Source organism: Oncorhynchus mykiss, chromosome 2, assembly GCF_057628025.1.
Source record: "Oncorhynchus mykiss isolate SJ-2025 chromosome 2, ASM5762802v1, whole genome shotgun sequence".
Classification (NCBI taxonomy): domain Eukaryota; kingdom Metazoa; phylum Chordata; class Actinopteri; order Salmoniformes; family Salmonidae; genus Oncorhynchus; species Oncorhynchus mykiss.
This window is the reverse complement of record NC_143023.1, coordinates 74,269,381-74,290,324: the sequence shown is the minus strand read 5'-3', so window position 1 is coordinate 74,290,324 and position 20,944 is coordinate 74,269,381. Positions and strand designations below refer to the sequence as shown.

Below are 20,944 nucleotides of genomic sequence, written 5' to 3'. Positions count from 1 at the left end.
TAGCAGAAGGCAGGTGTATGTGTGCCTATGAGTGTATGTGATAAGCTGGTATTTGGAGGGAGCACAGAGGGGTATTCTAGAGTGACAGAGTGGACTAATCCTTTGTGGCTGGGGCTCAAGGGTGCACCTCATGTCCCCATAAATAGGGCAGTGACAGAGAGAGAAGTGGACATCCATGTGGACACACTCACACCCACGCACACAGATACACACACACAGATACAATCCAATGCTCAGACTGGTCCATGCAGGGCCACAAAAAGAGACAGACCCTTCCTGGCATAACTATGGCACAGTGCTACTCTGGGTGGTGTGGCACACCGCATGAACACATACACATGCAAACTATACCGATATGCATGGACACACACACTGATGCAGTATCATAGCACTGGGTGCAGAAAAGCTTTTGTCTTTTTGGACGTGATACAAGGAGACATTTGCTTTGGCCTTGTTCTACAGCTTGCTGTATTAAATATGACTCCAGGCCGTGTGTGTGTGTGTGTGTGTGTGTGTGTGTGTGTGTGTGTGTGTGTGTGTGTGTGTGTGTGTGTGTGTGTGTGTGTGTGTGTGTGTGTGTGTGTGTGTGTGTGTGTGTGTGTGTGTGTGTGTGTGTGTGTGTGTGAGACCCAGTTATTTCAGCTACACAGTTACAGCATTAGAGGAAGCGACCAAGAGAATAGGGAGAAAGAGAGAGAAAGAGAGTCCTTTGATAATGATGGTACTTGTTGTCAGACATTCCAGTAGTGATGTAGGAAACATCAGTCACCTTATATGATTACATTCTACTGCTTTTTACTACTTATACTACATACTCACCAGACAAGACATATTATACTACAGTTCAGTTTCTTGTAATGTATATGATCAATTATTGAAATGTCTGATGAATCGTTAAGATAACGGTCTACAATGTGCAAGTGTGTGTTTGTGTGTGTTATGATATATTTGCTCTCATAGTCAAATGGGTCTGTATTCATTGTGACTCAGGTCTCTCTGACAGCTCAGGTGGTCGGTTCATGTTCTTACCTTGCCTAATATCTGTAAGACAAACCATGGTGTTTGTGTCTCAAACCTAGAGTTGTATGTTCACCAGCTCAGATGAAATGTAATATGTCACATGCACCGGATACAACCTTACCGTGAAATGTTTACCAACAAGCCCTTAACCAACAATACAGTTTTAATAAAAATAAGAGTTAAGAAAAATATTTACTAAATTGAGGTAATATGTACATCTAGGTAGGGGTAAAGTGACTATGTATAGATAATAGATAATAAACAGCGTGTAGCAGCAGCATAAAAATAAGCGGGGGGGGGGGGGGAACCGTCCACACACACACACACGCACACACACACACACACACGGCCTGGAGTCAATACAAATAGTCTGGGTAACCATTTGATTAGCTGTTCAGCTGTCTTATGGCTTGGGAGTAGAAGGTGTTCAGGAGCCTTTTGGACCTAGACTTGGCGCCCCGTTCCCGCTTGCCGTGTGGTAGCGCGGCAAGCCATAATTTGCCACCATCATTTGCAAATAAATTAATAAAAAATCCTACAATGTGATTCTCTGGATTTTTTTCCCTCATTTTGTCTGTCATAGTTGAAGTGTACCTATGATGAAAATTACAGGCCTCTCTCATCTTTTTAAGTGGGAGAACTTGCACAATTGGTGGCTGACTAAATACTTTTTTGCCCCACTGTATTGAAGCAAGAAATTAAAGCTTGGTCGCAAATGGGATTTCCATATGGACAATGACCCCAAGCATACTTCCAAAGTTGTGGCAGAACTGAAAATGCACGTACAAGCAAGGAGGCCTACAAACCTGATTCAGTTACACTAGCTCTGTCAGTAGGAATGGGCCAAATTTCACCCTATTTATTGTGGGAAGCATGTGGAAGGCTACCCGAAATGTTTGACCCAAGTGAATCAATTTAAAGGAAATACTACCAAATACTAATTGAGTGTATGTAATCTTCTGACCCACTGGGAACGTCGAAATAAAAGCTGAAATAAACAATTTTCTCAACTATTATTAAACTATTATTCAACTATTATTTCACATTCTTAAAATAAAGTATTGATCCTACCTGACCTAAGACAAGGAATTTTTACTTGGACTATATGTCAGGAATTGTGAATATATATATATAGTTTATTTATTCAAATGAGACAAAAATAAACAATAAGATTGTCACACCCTGACCATAGTTTGCTTTGTATGTTTCTATGTTTTGGTTGTTCAGGGTGTGATCTGAGTGGGCATTCTATGTTGGATGTCTTGTTTGTCTATTTCTATGTCTGGCCTGATATGGTTCTCAATCAGAGGCAGGTGTTAGTCATTGTCTCTGATTGGGAACCATATTTAGGTAGCCTGGGTTTCACTGTGTGTTTGTGGGTGATTGTTCCTGACTCTGTTTGCACCAGATAGGACTGTTTTAGGTTTTCACACGTTTGTTGTTTTGTTAGTTTTTCATGTACTTTATTAAAGTTAAATGAATAACAACCACGCTGGTTTTTGGTCCACCTCTACTTCACCACAAAAGAACCGTTACAAAGATAGATACACACTCAGACATGAACAGCCTAACATCAACATCTCTATTCCCTCCCACCCCGTCCCTCCAGAGGTAGGCAGGTCTATAGCAACAGTCTATGAAGCGGCCAATAGGCCTTGATCTACTGAATGATGTAGCTGCACACATAGCAACACAAACACAAATGACATAAAACAATGCACGGGAGATACACCAAGTAGTATTATAGGTTGTTATTATTTTCCATTTTTAGATGGTCATAGGTTTCATACAGAGACTAAAGGTCTTAAAGTAGTGTCGTTTTGGAGAGATCTGGGAATAGTCTCGTTTGGGATAGATCTGGGAATGGTGTAGTTTAGGAAAGATCTGGTAATAGTGTAGTTTGGGAAAGATCTGAGAATAGTGTAGTTTCGGAAAGATCTGGTAATAGCGTAGTTTAGGAAAGATCTGGTAATAGTGTAGTTTCGGAAAGATCTGGGAATAGCGTAGTTTAGGAAAGATCTGGTAATAGTGTAGTTTCGGAAAGATCTGGGAATAGTGTAGTTTCGGAAAGATCTGGGAATAGCGTAGTTTAGGAAAGATCTGGTAATAGTGTAGTTTCGGAAAGATCTGGGAATAGCGTAGTTTAGGAAAGATCTGGTAATAGTGTAGTTTCGGAAAGATCTGGGAATAGTGTAGTTTAGGAAAGATCTGGTAATAGCGTAGTTTGGGAAAGATCTGAGAATAGTGTAGTTTTGGAAAGCTTTGGGAATAGAGCTATGTAGTAAAATGAGAACAAAGCAGACTTGGCTATAGAAATACTGTATCTCTGTGTGTTTCTGATTTTCAGAACTTAACTAGAAACACATTTCACTCCCACACTCACTCACAGGATGGTGAGTGGAGCTTACACACACATGCAGACACACAATGCACAAACAAAACAGATCGCTCACAGTCAGTCATTTTTCTATACATTCCTGGCTGCTCTGTGACCCTCCCTGAGACGTCTCTGGAACCATATATACTGTATGGAGTCTCTACATCATTCACATTCTGTATGCTTTCTGATTTTGCGCGTGTGTGTGTGTGTGTGTGTGTGTGTGTGTGTGTGTGTGTGTGTGTGTGTGTGTGTGTGTGTGTGTGTGTGTGTGTGTGTGTGTGTGTGTGTGTGTGTGTGTGTGTGTGTGTGTGTGTGTGTAGCCTACAGACTGAGTTTAAAGAGTATCCATCTTGCTTTCATTAACTGTTCAGCACGGTTTATATCACATTCCACAAATATAGATGACCTCTAACCTAGACCCCTAATCACTACCACCAATCCACCACCACTACCCACCTCTCTCCAAACTCCCCATATCCCCACACAAATTCTCTCTTAATGGCTCCTACCCTCAACTGGCTTTTACTGTCATTATTACCCAGTTCCGTTACAATAGGTCCAGTGCATAATGGGTTCCTCCAGGTCCTCCTCTCTTCCCTACCCATTACCCTCTCCTTTTTTATTATTTCCCTATGTCCCTTACTCCTTTCTCCACTCATATAACCCTCTCTCTTTTTCTCTCCTTGTTCTCCTCCCTCACTCCATAACTCTCTTGTCTTAGCTAAACAACGGGACCCTTGTGATAGTAACACTGCCAATAAAGAGAGGTATGTATTTAGAGAGAGAGAGAGACAGAGAAAGAGAGACAGAGAGAGAGAGAGAGAGACAGAGAGAGACAGAGAGACAGAGAGACATAGAGAGAGACAGAGAGACAGAGAGACAGAGACAGAGTAAGTATCTGGCCAAAGTTATAGACATCTGGTGATATTTAAGTTGGACAGGCTAGTTTCCGGTGTCTGGAACAGGCCAAAAATACCCAGAAACACAGAGACCTAACAGAAAAAGGATACACATCTTTCCTTTCTCCTGTCCTCTACAGTAGATACCATAGACACCATATTCTGCAAACTAAAATCTGGGCTTTTAACGCACCATGTTGACGCCAAAGGTTTTAAGACAACATTTTTTCTACTGATGATGCTCTTTATAATGTTACTGTCATGGTGCCAACAGATGTACATCACTCTGTGGTACAGCAAGTGTTGTTATATTTGACACAAACATCATTCAAACTAGTGAGTAGCTTAACCAGTATGATACCAGGACATATAGCATGTCATTACAGACTATTACATAGTCACTAACGTTCAACCATCCTATATGATAGCCCTCGTGTCTCTATGGGGGCAGCTGTATGATATAGTCATGGTCTAGTGTGTCATCTGGATAAGCAAGAAGACAGTTGCACATAGCCTACTATGGCTTCAACTGTCATGTCACCAGCATAAGACAAGGCCACCAACCAACAGATAGACACACACACAGAATTGGCCAAAATAGTCAATAATATTATGGGCATTTAATTTTTAAAAAGAGACCTACACTTGTGTTAGAGAATGAATAACTGATTAATTCTGTAGTTCTAATGGTTTCTCCAACTGTACAGTGAACACAAATTTAGGTCATTCAGAATGAGATGCAGTTTAACGGCCAGGCAGCATCTATAGCCAACCCAAACCAAACCCATGAGCTAGCTAGGAGAACTGTTTTAGAAATCAGCAGGAAAAGAAGCGGAAGTGAGTGAGAGAGAAAGAGAGAGTTTATTTATTTTCCCTTTTGTACTTTAACTATTTGCACATCGTTACAGCACTGTTTATAGCCATAATATGACACTTGAAATGTCTCTATTCCTTTGGAACTTTGTGAGTGTAATGTTTACTATTATTTAATTTTTGTTAATTTCACTTTTGTTTATTATCTATTTCAATTGCTTTGGCAATGTAAACATACACTATATATACAAAAGTATGTGGACAACCCTTCAAATGAGTGTATTCGGCTATTTCAGTCACACCCGTTGCTGACAGGTGTATACAATAGAGCACACAGTCATGCAATCTCCATAGACAAACATTGGCAGTAGAATGGGCTTACTGAAGAGCTCAGTTACTTTCAACGTGGCACTGTCATAGGATGCCACCTTTCTAACAAGTCAGTTTGTCAAATTTCTGCCCTGCTAGAGCTGCCTCGGTCAACTGTAAGTGCTGTTATTGTGAAGTGGAAATGTCTAGGTGCAACAACGGCTCAGCCACGAAGTGGTAGGCCACACAAGCTCACAGAACGGGACCGCCGAGTCTAGAAGCGCGTAAAAATCATCTGTCCTTGGTTGCAACACTCACTACCAAGTTCTAAACTGCCTCTAGAAGCAACGTCAGCAAAATAACTTCGTCGGGGGCTTCATGAAATGTGTTTCCATGGCTGAGCAACCGCACACAAGCCTAAGATCACCATGCGCAATGCCAAGCTTCGGCTGGAGTGGTGTAAAGCTCGCCACCATTGGATTCTGGAACAGTAGAAACACGTTCTCTGGAGTGATGAATCACGCTTCACCATCTGGCAGTCCGGCGAACAAATCTGGGTTTGGCGGATGCCAGGAGAACTCTACCTGCCTCAATGCATTGTGCCAACTGTAAAGTTTGTTGGAGGAGGAATAATGGTCTGGGGCTATTTTTTATGGTTCGGGCTAGGCCCATTATTTCCAGTGAAAATAAATCTTAACGCTACAGAATACAATGACATTCTAGATGATTCTGTCCTTCCCACTTTGTGGCAACAGTTTGGGGAAGGCTCTTTAGTGTTTCAGCAAAAAAGCGAGGTCCATTCAGAAATGGCTGGTCGAGATCGGTGTGGAAGACCTTGACTGAACAGAGTCCTGACCTCAACCCCATTGAACACCTTTGGGATGATTTAGAAAGCCGACTGCGAGCCGTGCCTAAACGCCCAACCTCACTAACGCTCTTGTGGCTGAATGGAAGCAAGTCCCTGCAGCAATGTTCCAACATGGAGTGGGAACCTTCCCAGAAGAGTGGAGGTTGTTATAGCAGCAAAGGGGGGACCAACTCCATATGAATTCCCATGATTTTGGAATGAGATGTTCTAGGAGCAGGTGTCTGCATACTTTTGGCAATGTAAACATATGTTTCCCATGCCAATAAAGCCCTTAAATTGAAATCGAATTGAATTGTTGGAGAGAGAGAGAGAGAGAGAGAGAGAGAGAGAGAGAGACCCTTCCCAGACGATTTTGGGCTCCTGGTGTGCATATCCAGATGTCTGTTTGTAGGTCGTTCCTCGGCTGTTCTCAGCACACAGACACAGACATACACACACACACACACACACATACACACACACACACAGCCATCTGCAGTTTCTCATGACTGCGAGCTGCAGAAAGAAATGTCCCCCTTTACTCTCTCCCCGCCCCCACAGCCTGCCTCCATTATTCCCGTATTTTCAGAACAGGCTAGAGGAAAGAAGGCGAGGAGAAGAAAACCAAATTGTGTGGCTTAATTGACTAAAACAGACCGTTTGAGATTATTATTTAATTCCATCGGTCCTCTCTGTCTTCTTTTGGGACAGCCACCCTCTGCATTTTCATGGCGTTTCTGCTAGGCGCCGGAGTCGCCAGGGAGAGAGGAGGGGGTCGGATGGTCTGAGTAGCCGGGGAGAAGCCCTCTGTTTCGGTGGGAGGATGAGCCATTGAACGGTGCAGCTCTACTGGTTGGAAGCGGGCCAGGGTCGCTGCGTGTGTGGGAGAGAGCTTGTTCAGAAGGAGATGGGATGTCTTGGCTCCGTTGTCAGACCGGTTTAACGGAAAACGGGAATCAGGTTGCAACTCTTCTCCTGTGTGAGTTGCACCGGTCACTATTGCATGGATGCTGATGCCGTTCTAGGCCGGGGAAACAAGGATTTTACCAACTGGATTTAATGCATTTTTTATTGGGATTATTTCGGGCTCGACAAATCTAAAACATCCGTGTGGGATTTTATGTCTGAGCGACCCCGACATTTTTCAAAGGTAAACGTCGATCTTTGCCTTTCTGCTGTATCGCCCCATATCAAAACGTCGGCCGCTTTCATTCTTTATTCGACCATGTGTGCGGGTGTAAATTAACATTGTCCAAATAGTCTATTCCCGAAAAATGCGGGTTTGTGTTTTGACATATCGCTGGGTAGGCTAGAACCGAATAGCCTATCTAAAATGAAATAGCTAGCCAACTAACGTTAGCTCAGCAAACCAGCTATAATTTCTGCCCTGTCCACCGATGTGACCAGAGACAGCCATCCTCTAGCCTACCAAGGGATGCATTCAAACTTGTCTCGTTATGGGTAAAGAAAATTCGGCGACTGAATCATTCTGACTAATGTTATGCCTAGCTACAGCCTGTTTACCGATTCAACCTCACAATGCTGCTCCAGTCACTTGACTGGCATCGTGGCTATTTTCCCCATGTGATTTGTTGTGTTATTACATTGTTAAGTACGGTGCGCGTGTAAAGAGAGCCTGCATACCAAGTTGCAGATATTGTTTCCAGTTTAGGGCCACAATGATACAAGAAGAACGTTCTGTGCTTCAACTCGTGCTTTAGCCTAATAATGTTACAAGGTAACATGTCAAACCTGTCAGCTACAGTCACAGATAGTTATTGTCATAACTAGACAGTCCATGTAGACTTGCTGTAGTAATTGTGTTATGGAAATATCCGGATCTTAACAACAATGGTCTTGTGTTCCTAGTAGATTTGATCTGACTGCTGTCTCATGATGTTTCTGTACTGTGAATGGAAGGTTATCTGATGAGTTTGATAGTGTAGTTTATAAATTACCTCACGTTTATATATGTTTTTGGTAACATTCACAACCATTTACTGTAGCAAGTGTAAACACTTTGTTGCATGTTGTAGCCTTTGATTCTCAGTGAATATTATTTTTATATCACTGAATATTGTATAGCTTTAATGACCATTTCCACCTTGGAATGGGTTTCCTAAACAGATAGCCCTAAGCCAGTGATTTGTAACTTTGCCTGTTATTGTGGTGTATATTCTCCCCTAGTGCCTCAAGCAAAGTTTCCTCATTCACTGGTGTAGTTTATTATAACAGAGAGAGAAAATGGATGCTGCCTGTATGTGGATAAAACAGCCAGCTGTCTCTGTGTGTGAGTGTTTGCTTGCTGCAGCAGTATCTTTGTCTGCACTGCAGGTCTCAGGGGTCAGCAGATTTTTGGCCAGTGATCTCTATCCTAATCTATCTCTGTCCAGACAGGGAGATCTTGGACAGGCAGCATGAACTGACTGGTATTCAGGAATCTTGGGAAAGCAGAAGAGTCATTTGGGAGAGAATATACACACAGACCAGACTATGGCTGACTGACGTCTCATATAGACCTACATTCTGAGTATGTGGGAGAACTAAACTCCAGGAACTGGGGAGTGACCTATAGTTCTGCATAGCGCACGTCACAGCAGGTAAAACGAGTGCAACACATCAAATCAAATTGTATTAATCACATGCGCCGAATACAATCGGTGTAGACCTTAGAGTGAAATGCTTACTTACGAGCTCCTAACCAACAGTGCAGTTCAAAAAACAAGGATAAGAATAAGAGAAAAGTAACAAGTAATTAAAGAGCAGCAGTAAAAAAAAAATATATATATACAAAGCGGACTGTGGATTGGGACACACTGTGGGCTAGTAGAGGTACCTGCACTAATCTATGGGAAAACCTACTTTCAGATGACCAAGGTTCTCCTATTATTAGGAGGATGGAGAAGACAGCCCCTGGGAGAGGTGGAGGGTGTGTGTGAGTGCGGGTGCAGCCACTCTAAACAGAATGGGAGGGACACAAAACCCATCAAAGGAAGCTGGAGCCTGCAGCCTAAAGACACACACACACACACACACACACACACACACACTGGCAGCAGCCTAAGGGCAGAACTCACACAGGGATGTGTGTTGACATAGTGCTGAACTATCCCTCTCTCTCTCTGTCTCGCTCTGTCCTCAGTCCGCTGCCAATTCTCACCTCCAATCTCTCACCCTACTGCTATATTGGAGCACATGGTGAGGTGTACCCACTGCCCACACAAAGTCACACGAACATCTGGTATAGTGATCCTATGTTATAAGAGGTGTGCCAGCAGAGTTATGCCAGGTGCCAGGGGGATGACTCAGGGTGTTTATCAATAGGTGATGGCTGACTGTCCACCTGCCCTCGGTCCACTGTCTTGCTGTCTCTGGAAAACATTAGGGGTGGAAAAGGGCTCCCCTGTCTAAAAGGAATTCACAAGCCTGCTAGCCATTCAAAAACCAATGATTTCACATGGCAGTCCCAAGTTCGCTCCCATTGTGTGCGTGTGTGTAACATGTTACTGTGTCTGAAGGGGCTACTGGATGTGTGTGTGTGTGATTTGGAGATGGACAACTATAGAGAACACATCAGTGTGTGTGTGTCTGACGTGACATGTTTTGGAGATAGGAAGGACATTAAAAACACATTAGGACACATAACCCATCTCAACCCTTTGGGGTTCTTGTGCTATGGCTTTTCTCTCTCCCAGTCTTTCCCCTCCTTCTTCCCCCTGTCCCTCTTTCCTCCTCCTCTCCCTCCCTCCTCTTCCCCCAGATGTGAGGATGTGGGCAGGGTCTGAAGAGTTTGCGTTCCCCAGGGTCTCCTCTTCCTGTTACACTGCAAAGACAGTCCACATGTGCTCAACACACACACGTGCATACACACACTAACACGCACACCCACACTCACATATGCACACACTGACACACACATAATGTATGCATGTACACACACACAACCACACTCCCACATACAGTACAACACAATAACAGACACTTGCAGATTAGCAACATTGTGTTGGAAAGGATAGTGTGTGTATGTGTCAGTCTGATGTACTGTCGTTCCACCTGCTCCAATGTTTACACCCAAACTTGGCAGCGTAGTAATGCCAGTTTTGGCTAACACAGACACACACAGACATACACAGACACATTATGACCATAAGATAATACAGTGAAATAGGAGGGAAAGAGAAAGAAAGGTCTGTCTGTCTAATGCTCTGATTGTCTAGCTGTTGGTGGACTTCCCCCTTTTGGAGAGGAATGTCAGATATATCCAGCAGGAAGACACACACACACACACACACAGGAAATATAATCTATTGGTCTATTGTGGTTTCAGCTCAGCTAACCTTGTTAAGTCTAAGATGAATTTAAACATTCTACAGCACTGCGTGTGTCTGTGTGCTCTATGCTGAGCGGAGGAGCAAAGACCACATGCCCTTGTTCACATGTTCACTTGTGATTTGTAGTTTTTGGGTTATTAGTGCATGATTAGTGTTGAATCCATATTGCAACGCTAGTTTTAAGATGTTTTACTGAGAAAAAATAGTATCACTGATCTTTAATAAGCTTTACGTATCGGCCTCAGGGCCTTCGTCAGAGCTTTTGTGAGTTTTTTTTAATTAGCACACTTCTGTAGACCTAGCCCCACCCACATCTAGTCCACGCATCGAATGGGGTTGGAGGCGAAGGAAAAACATATCAATATGCATTTCATAAATATTCAAATAAAGTGTGTAAATAAAACGTATTAAACATGTCTGTAAAACCACAATGAGGACCTTGACCTAACAAGCAAGTTTTCATAAATCATTGGGTACAGCGTAAGAAAAACGTCAAGAGTAATCTGAAATAGGGGCATAATTCCTGTTCATGTTGGCTGTGTACTACTCCCTTCACAGAACAGCGCAAACTGGCATTAACCAGAATAGAAAGAAGAGTGGGAGGCCCCGGTGTACAACTGAGCAAGAGGACAAGTACATTAGAGTGTCTGGTTTGAGAAACAGACGCCTCAGAAATCCTCAACTGGCAGCTTCATTAAATTGTACCTGCAAAACACCAGTCTCAACGTCAACAGTGACGAGGCAACTCCAGGATGCAGAAGAAAGGTCTTTGTTTATGGCCATTTTGAGCCTGTAATCGAACCCACAAATGCTGATGCTCCAGTTGTGAAGAAGGCCAGGTGCTAACATAATTGCAAAAGGGTTTTCTAATGATCAATTAGCCTTATAAACTCAGATTAGCTAACACAACGTGCCATTGGAACTCAGGAGTGATGGTTGCTGATAATGGGCCTCTGTACGCCTATGTGGATATTCCATTAAAAATCAGCTGTTTCCAGTTACAATAGTCATTTACAACATTAACAATGTCTACACTGTATTTCTGATCAATTTGATATGATTTTAGTGGACAAAAACCCCAAACTTTTGAACTGTCGTGTATGTCCAAAGTCTGAGTACGGTGAACAGGAGGTCACTTATAAACATCATGGAGAAGTGACCGGATGAAGAGGAACTGCTACCAGACCGTTCGACTGCAAAGACAACATTTAGGCATTATGGGAAACAGATGGACAGTTCTGAGAAGTTACATCCCTAATCTCGTTTTGACATATAAATGCCTGTTTGGTAATGTACACGTGTGTTTGCAGCTGAAGCATCCAGTGGGTTGAATAAACTTGGTTTAAGGTTTTTCTAGTCGTCCATTTTAATTCATGTTCAGAGCCTAACACATCTCTCTCCTCTCACTCAGATGACAGAGGGGCGGCGATGTCAGGTCCATCTCCTGGACGACAGGAAGCTGGAGCTCCTCGTACAGGTAAACACACCACGCATGCACACACACACACTTAAGGAGGAGGGATAAGGAGACTGCGCCGCAGTGTGTGTGTAAGCTCTTCTACCCGGGCTCAGTTACTGCTAACTGGATGACTCTGCACCGTCTGCACCGTCTTTTGCTCACCTGATCCTTCCACACAGACACACACACCCTCTCTCACAGACACACACACCCTCTCTCACAGACACACACACCCTCTCTCACAGACACACACACCCTCTCTCACAGACACACACACCCTCTCTCACAGACACACACCCTCTCTCGTCAAGAAATCCAGTTGGTCAGTCATAATGATGCCCTAAACTGTGACTCTCAACCCACTATGTCTCCTAACCTCTACCTCTTGTCCCTACTCTCTCTGTAATAAGGACTGATTCAGACTAGGGCTGTGGTGGTCATGAAATGTTGTCAGCCGGTGATTGTCATGCAAGTAACTGCCGGTCTCACGGTAATTGACAGTTCATTAACATAAAGACTTTTAGCATCTTCTGGCTAGCCCACAAGCCACTGATGCAGACCTTTGGAACATCTACATTTTAAAATGTCTAATACTGTACATCCAATTAATATAGCCTACACCATCACAATAAATCCATCATTTATTTTTAGACAGGTCTAAAGAAACATGCTATGTAGAAAATGTAGCCTATTTCAGAAGAACAGAATAGTATACTCTGAGTTGTCCTTACCGTGCATTGGGAAAGCATTCAGACGTGTTGTTATGTTACAGCCTTATTCTAAAATGGATTCAATTCATTCATCAATCTCCCCCTCATCAATCTACACACAATTCCCCATAATGACAAAGCGAAAACAGGTTTTTAGATATTTTGGCAAATGTATAAATAAATTAAAACAGAAATACCACCGTTTCCATTGATCATCCTTGAGATGTTTCTACAACTTGATATGGGTCCACCTGTGGTAAATTCAATTGATTGGACATGATTTGGAAAGGCACACACCTGTCTATATAAGGTCCCACAGTTGGCAGTGCATGTCAGAGCAAAAAACAAGCAATGAGGTCAAATGAATTGTCTGTAGAGCTCTGAGACAGGACTGTGCAAGGCACAGATCTGGGGAAGGGTACCAACACATTTCTGCAGCATTAAAGGACCCCAAGAACACAGTGGCCTCCATCATTCTTAAATGGAAGAAGTTTGGAACCACCAAGACTCTTCCTAGAGCTGGCTGCTCGGCCAAACTTAACAATGGGGGTAGAAGGGCCTTGGTCAGGGTTGTCCAAGAACCCAATGGTCACTCTGACAGACCACAATAGTTCCTCTGTGGAGAAGGGAGAACCTTTCAGAAGGACAACCATCTCTGCAGCACTCTACCAATCAGGACTTTATGGTAGAGTGGCCAGACGGCAGCCATTCCTCAGTAAAAGGCACATGACAGCCCTCTTGGAGTTTATCAAAAGGCACCTAAAAGACAAGATTCTCTGGTCTGATGAAACCAAGATTGAACTCTTTGGCTTGAATGCCAAGCGTCACGTCTAGTGATGCACCGATATGACATTTTTGGCTGATACCGAAATCCAATATTTTCCTTGCCCAAAAAAACAATACCAATAACCGATATTTAAAATGTTTGTGGCCTTTTAAGCATTCTAGTACAGTTAAATAGTTAACATACACACATGGACGCAACAGTCTAAGGCACTGCATCGCAGTGCAAGAGGCATCACTACAGTCCCTGGTTCGAATCCAAGCTGTATCACATCCGGCCGTGATTGGGAGTCTCATAGGGCGGCGCACAATTGGCCCAGCATCGTCCGGGCTTGTTTGGAGTAGGCCGTCATTGTAAATAAGAATTTGTTCTTAATTAACTGACTTGCCTAGTTAAATTAAGGTTACACACACACACACACGCACACCACACTGACCAAAAGTTATTTTGTTGGTATTTACGTATGTCCCCATTACCAGAAAAACATAATCAAAACCAAATTTTTTTAGTTACTTGCTATCCTGTTTTGTTGTTCATTTGTTCAGTCGTTTCATTCTCAACCACGATTTCTATGGGACACCGTTTGGGTCTTTTCGTGTCAAAAAAGATACATGTCAAATAACACTATTTGACGTGTCAAATAAGCTTGTTGACCAATCAGGACGTGAACATGACTGCACGTCACATAATAATTTTACGTGTGTTCATACATTTTTTACGTAGTTATTACACATTGATTACACTATCACTCGCATTTTATATGTCACAAAGATTCATCGATACATATGCTATGAATCTGGTAAAGTTGTCTCGCACACCTACAGTGCTGGTCATAAAAAAAGCTAGCTAGCTCATGGATGTAAAAAATGTTCTTCCCCAAAAACATAGGAAAATGACATTGTCTGTTTCAGAAGCTGTAGTTAGCTAGCTAACTATATAGCTAGGTGTCATCATCTAAAATAACCCTAATTTATAAGACAGTTGGTGGGCGGACCCATCTTTGTGAAGCTAGCCACAATAAGGACTAGCCACAAAAGTGGACTTTGCGGTTAGCCTTCAAAATAGAGGTATGTCATTGACAGTGATGTAAATGAATACAAGTAGTATAAATATGCCATAATTGAATAGATCATGCTAGACGAGGTTGGAATATTGTAATATAAATTTAACAAAAGACAATAATTTGTTAATTTGACTAAAATCTGTTGAAATCACACTGGATGTATTATACTTTAGAATTGCATTGGGGGCATACATATTTCACTGTACAGCCTTACCTATGGATTGTGGATCAATGACATGGGGTATCAGTCTACTCAGTGACACCCAGAGAACGTAGCTCTTATTGCGGGACTCTGAAACAACTGTGTATTGAGCCACATTTATTGTCAACCTATGTGTATTGAACACTATTCCAGAGGAAAAACAATACTGTGCGGATGTTTTAGAGTCTGATAACTCTGAGGAGGACGTTGGGAAAAAATATATTGGGTATTGAGTAGACTGATTGATCTCCAATCCTTAGGTAAAGTTGTACAGTGCAATTTGAATGTCAATAGACACTGTTATTGTATTACTAGTATTGGCTGACTGGCGAGGTGCTTTCACACAGTCACAGTCCCGCGATAAGAGCTACAATGCTAATATTTGCGTAAACTCTTCACAGTTGTGTTCTGTGAGTGTCGAGTAGACTGATACCTCATTTAATTGTCTCACATTCCAATCTTGTTTAACATTATCTAGTCTAAATATGGCATGATTCCACCAATTGTAAGCCTCTGCATCACTTTCAAAGAGGTACTTTTATTTTGAAGGCAAACTGAAAATGTAACTATTGTGCCTAATCCTTTGTTGGCTAGCTTCACAACACATAACCCGCTCAGGTCGAGCCACACTAGCCAGATGAAGCTAGCTGGCTGCTTATAACGTTAAGCTTTGGGCAACAGGGTTAAGTAGCTGGCTAGCTATTTATTTTCATGAACTGAAGTTCAATTTCAATAGGCGAACAACAAGTGGCTACATCATAAGGATTCCTAAATTGCTAAGAATAATGAAAATGACTGCAGTTTCTACTGGTCATTGTTTTCAGGCAGGTTGTATTGGTGCGAGCTAGGTACCAAGCTAACTAGCTACCCCAGAAGTTGCAGTCAAACAAATAATGATTTATTACCAACGCGATATTGTAAACTCATTGTTTGTGGCCAGTGTTTGCTTGTTTGCAGACTTTTTTGTGCAGCTTTGACAGTGCTACTGATAGTAGTGGTGGTGCTTGACTTGCACGTACAAATTCAGATCACACAACATTCTGTAATAGAAAAGTGTTATTTGACGTGTCAAATTAAAAGCTTATCTTTTTTGAAACGCAAAGACCCAAACGGCGTTCCATAGTATGTCGTGAAGCTAATAGCAGTGACGCTATTACTGTGTAATACCAGTAGGACAACATCTGAAAAATAGCTCACTTGGTAGTGTGTAACGGTGCTCGACCAGTCGAAAAAGCCAACATCACCCACGTCAGAGAACGGTTGATTGTCAAGGGCAATGAATCCCATTATCTTGCCGTTAATGAATTTCGCCTTTGGGTTATCTCGCTGAAATGTTCTTATTCTTTCAAATGACTGTTCGACTTGTTGACTGCTCGATCCACACAGCAGACATTATGGGCTAGGTTAGGAAAATTTTGGGTGGCGTCATTACGGCATGTACCTATGTTATATAGGTATGCACGTCAGCTTTGACATCGGTTTTGCACATCAGCGTTAAACTAGACATCGGGCCAATACCGATGTTGGCATTTTTAGCTAATATCGGCCGATTCCGATATGTTTACCGATATATCGGGTATCCCTAGTTTCTACATAGCAGTGTCATCACAACAATGGAGCACCCTTCTCCCTCCCTTTTCCTCCTAACCATCTTCGGTAACATTGACAATCCTGTGTGTCTGTTCATCAATAAATCTTACTGCTGCTGCAAAGCATGTATAACTAAAGAGAGAGGAGTAGAAGGTAGCTCTGGATGGACAGAAGGAGACACAATGTATAGTAGAGGATAGGGGGAGTAGGTCGAGGTGAGTCAAAAGTAGAGGAGAGGAGACGATAGCTCCGTTTCTAGTAAACCTTCATTGTATGAGGATTTCTCTCTCCCTCATTTCTTTGCTTCACTCAGCCTATCTTCACCTCTCACTCTTGCTATCCTATTCTCTCTCTCTCTCATTCTCTCTGTCTCCCTTTTTCATTCTCTAAGCCTCATATTGCTCCACATATACTTGATCATCCTCTCAGCCAGGAGAAAGAGAGGAAGCAGGAAGATATTAAATAGGAAGGGAGGAGAGGAAAGAAAAGAGGATAGACAGAGAGAGAAGGAACATATACCATTTTCACTCTGCATATAATTCTTTCAGCCATCTAGGTCTTCCTCACTCTTTCCCCCCTCTCCCCTTCTCTCTCTCTTCCTCGGAGGGCGGATGTTCGGTAGGCCGTTGAGGGGTTAACGGGACCATAGAGAATGCCAATGTTATTCTTGTTTTTCCTGTGAGCTGGATAGAGGAAAGGCTCTCCCCCTTTTAGGAAAGGGAAATAGGGAAGGGTTTTTGGGAATGAACCCATTGGGACCCAAAACCACCAGACAGCTCCAATAGATCTACCTGGTAACAAGCACTGACAGGCCTACCTTTGCCTCTCACAGCCTTCCAGGGTGGAGGATGGTAAAGATTATAAATCATTTTGAGGTTCATACAGTTATTAAGATAAGGTATGAGGTTGTCCCTCTTTCAGCCCCAGTCGTGGCTCCAGTCCTCTCCTTCACCCCATCCCCTCCCACTCCTCCCTCCTCCGCCTTTGCCTCCCTGTCTCAACCCCAGTTGTGGCTCTAGTCTTCCTCTGCCTCACCCCATTCCCACCTCTCCTGTCCCACTCTTCCCTCCTCCCCCTCTGTCTCCCTGTCTCAACCCCAGTTGTGGCTCTAGTCTTCCTCTGCCTCACCCCATTCCCACCTCTCCTGTCCCACTCTTCCCTCCTCCCCCTCTGTCTCCCTGTCTCAGCCCCAGCTGTACTGTAGACTGTGTAATGACCTGTGGTGCTGATGATAATAACTATTAACACAGATCTGTCTGGTCTAGGGTAGGGGATGGGCAACAGGCGGCCGGCGGGCCAAAACCCGACTGTCTCATCTACACACACACACACACACACACACGCACACGCACTTCTTATCAGGTAATCATGCTTATCTTTCTAGTGCTGTTGTTCATGATAACTTTTTGGACGCATCACATATGCTGCTGCTACTGTTTATTATCTATTCTGTTGCCTAGTCATTTTATTCCTAGTTATATGTACATACTGTATCTACCTCAATTACCTCATACTCCTGCACATAGACTCAGTACTGGTACCCTGTGTATATAGCCAATTTATCGTTATTGTAAAGGGTCCGTATGTAAGTGATACACTGTTAGTCTACACTTGTTGTTTACGAAGCATGTGATGAATAATATTAGATTTGATATCCTCAGTTCAGGAGAGGATGCTGCTACTGTTTTCTAGGCAGCAATATCTCTCACCCTCTCTCTCTCTCTCACCCTCTCTCTCTCTCTCTCTCTCTCTCTCTCTCTCTCTCTCTCTCTCTCTCTCTAGCTCTCTCACTCCCTCCCACCCACCCACCCTCTCTCTCTCTCTCTCTCTCTCTCTCTCTCTCTCTCTCTCTCTCTCTCTCTCTCTCTCTCTCTCTCTCTCTCTCTAGCTCTCTCACTCCCTCCCACCCTCCCTCTCTTTCTCTCTCTCTAGCTCTACCTCGCTCACTCTCATAGTTACCCCAATACAGGCATAACTGTGCTGTCTGTCTCTCCACATCTCCTCTAATTTGTTATTTATAGCCAGGAGGGTGTGGCCAGTCAGGTCTAATGACTATTGTTGCCGTGGCTACTGGTTAATGAGAAACTGTCTCTGTAGGTCTGAGACTGAACCAAAACACTCATTACTTCAATTATACACTGTAGCACACTACAACACGAGAGAGAGAGGGAGACAGAGAGAGAGAGAGAGAGAGAGTTTATTTATACAGTATATTTTCCGTTCTGGGGGGTCTGTGACAAATAAATAATAATAATACAGTTACAGTACTGGCTTTCAACTTACTGCTGTTGAGAGTTGTAATTGTACATTTAGAAATTGGTAGTGCATGGGCAGTTTTCCTCTTGTTATGTCATTCACTTACAGACCTTAGAGAGCTATCTAGAACCTGTCAGAAATGACCAGTGTTACCTAGATAGGTAGTGTTATCATGGCCAGATTATGTGCCCAGGGGCCTCGACCCCCAGGGCGCCTCCATAGATTTTTTGGAGTCACTCAGGTATTATATGAACACACATAATACATGGCAACATGTAGAATGACAGGAAATGAGCTTGTGAGGTTTGTTACTGTTCCAATAAATGACAATATCCATCCAGACCTTCGCAACCTAGGAAATGTGTGTGACCGTATCTTCTCTAATAGTAGTTAGTATCCCTGTAGTAGTAGTTAGTATCTACTGTATCTACTGTAGATCTCTCTCTCTCTCGCTCTCTCTCTCTCTCTCTGTCTCTCTCTCTCCAGTGTATTTCTGTGTAGCAGTATCCTTGTGTAGGTGTAGTTCTTTTTTATGTGTGTGTGTGTGCAATGTGTCCATGCTTGCAGTGTGCATGGTGTGTGTGTGTGTGTGTGTGTGTGTGTGTGTGTGTGTGTGTGTGTGTGTGTGTGTGTGTGTGTGTGTGTGTGTGTGTGTGTGTGTGTGTGTGTGTGTGTGTGTGTGTGTGTGTGTGTGTGTGTGTGTGTGAGAGAGAGATGCTGTGCTGTCAGTGTGTAGCCAAGCAGAGACACACCCATGCTTAACCTCAGGGTGGGGTTCTCTCTCTAAAAATCCCTACCACATACATATGGCAGCACTGTGTGTGACAGTCTCTTTTCTCTTTATATCTCTCTCCCTCTTTCTCCTTTTCTGTTTTTCATTTTCTTATTCTTTCACATGCTCTCTTCCCTCATTCCCTTCAGCCCTCTCCTTCTCTTTTTTTATCTCAGTTTGTTTAGCTTTCTTCTCTCTCTCTGTCTGACTTCTCCTCTCCGACTCTCATTACATCAGTTAGTGTGCTGGGATGGTCTTGGCCTGCAGCCTTCAATGATGTGTCATAGCCTCTGTCACAATGACTTCACATGTTCAGTGGCTGAACATGTGAAGTCATTGTAACAGAGGCTTTGATTAGTTGAATCAGCTGTTTTACTGCTCTTAGATGAAGCAAAGGCTTGCACCCACACTGGCCCTCGCAGAGTAAGATAGTCTCTGTTGTTAACAAAGAGTGAGACCCCACCTTGATATTGTGGTACAGTTCTCTACTTATTCCTGTGACTCTGCAGTGGGAGTGTAGATCGGATAGAGATAGAATGCGCACCTGCACTGTCAGCAACACTTACACATCTGTCACTCTCAGATGACCCCCCCTCACCACCATCAGTCACTCTCAGATGACCCCCCTCACCCCCATCAGTCACTCTCAGATGACCCCCCTCACCTCCATCTGTCACTCTCAGACAACTCCCGCCTTCACCTCCATCTGTCACTCTCAGACAACTCCCCCCTTCACCTCCATCTGTCACTCTCAGACAACTCCCCCCCCTCACCTCCATCTGTCACTCTCAGACAACTTGCCCCCTCACCTCCATCTGTCATAGTCAGATAACTCCCCCTCTCACCTCCATCTGTCACTGTCAGATGACTCCCCCCCTCACCTCCATCTGTCACTCTCAGACGACTCCCCCCCTCACCTACATCAGTCAATGTCAGATGACTCCCCCCCTCACCTACATCTGTCACTCTCAGACGACTCCCCCCCTCACCTCCATCTGTCACTGTCAGATGACTCCCCCCCTCACCTCCATCTGTCACTGTTAGATGACTCCCCCCCTCACCTCCATCTGTCACTGTTAGATGACTCCCCCCCTCACCTCCATCTGTCACTCTCAGACGACTCCCCCTCTCACCTACATCTGTCACTCTCAGACGACTCCCCCTCACCTCCATCAGTCACTCTCAGATGACTCCCCCCTTCACCTCCATCAGTCACTGTCAGGTGACTCCCCCCTCACTTCCATCAGTCACTCTCAGACGACCCCCCCCCCACCTACATCTGTCACTGTCAGATGACTCCCCCCTCACTTCCATCAGTCACTCTCAGACAACCCCCCTCACCTCCATCTGTCACTGTCAGATGACTTCCCCCCCTCACCTCCATCTGTCACTGTCAGATGACTCCCCCTCACCTCCATCTGTCACTGTCAGATGACTCCCCCCACTCACCTACATCTGTCACTGTCAGATGACTCCACCCACTCACCTACATCTGTCACTCTCAGATGA

General features: G+C 43.7%; 1 protein-coding gene across 49 annotated transcripts in view; it reads left to right on the top strand.

Annotated features, from left to right (window-relative positions):
- Nucleotides 1–20,944, top strand: part of LOC110501892 (FERM domain-containing protein 4A) — a 188,610-nt gene that overhangs the window by 117,082 nt on the left and 50,584 nt on the right. For 38 of the 49 annotated variants that reach the window (XM_090207511.1, XM_090207479.1, XM_090207472.1 and 35 more), the window contains exon 2: nucleotides 12,011–12,076. In XM_090207511.1, coding sequence (XP_090063637.1) covers nucleotides 12,011–12,076 — 66 coding nt within the window. Of the gene's footprint in view, nucleotides 1–6,701; nucleotides 7,419–12,010; nucleotides 12,077–20,944 lie in introns of those variants that run through there. The other 11 variants (XM_090207496.1, XM_090207491.1, XM_090207533.1 and 8 more) reach the window with 3 other exon arrangements.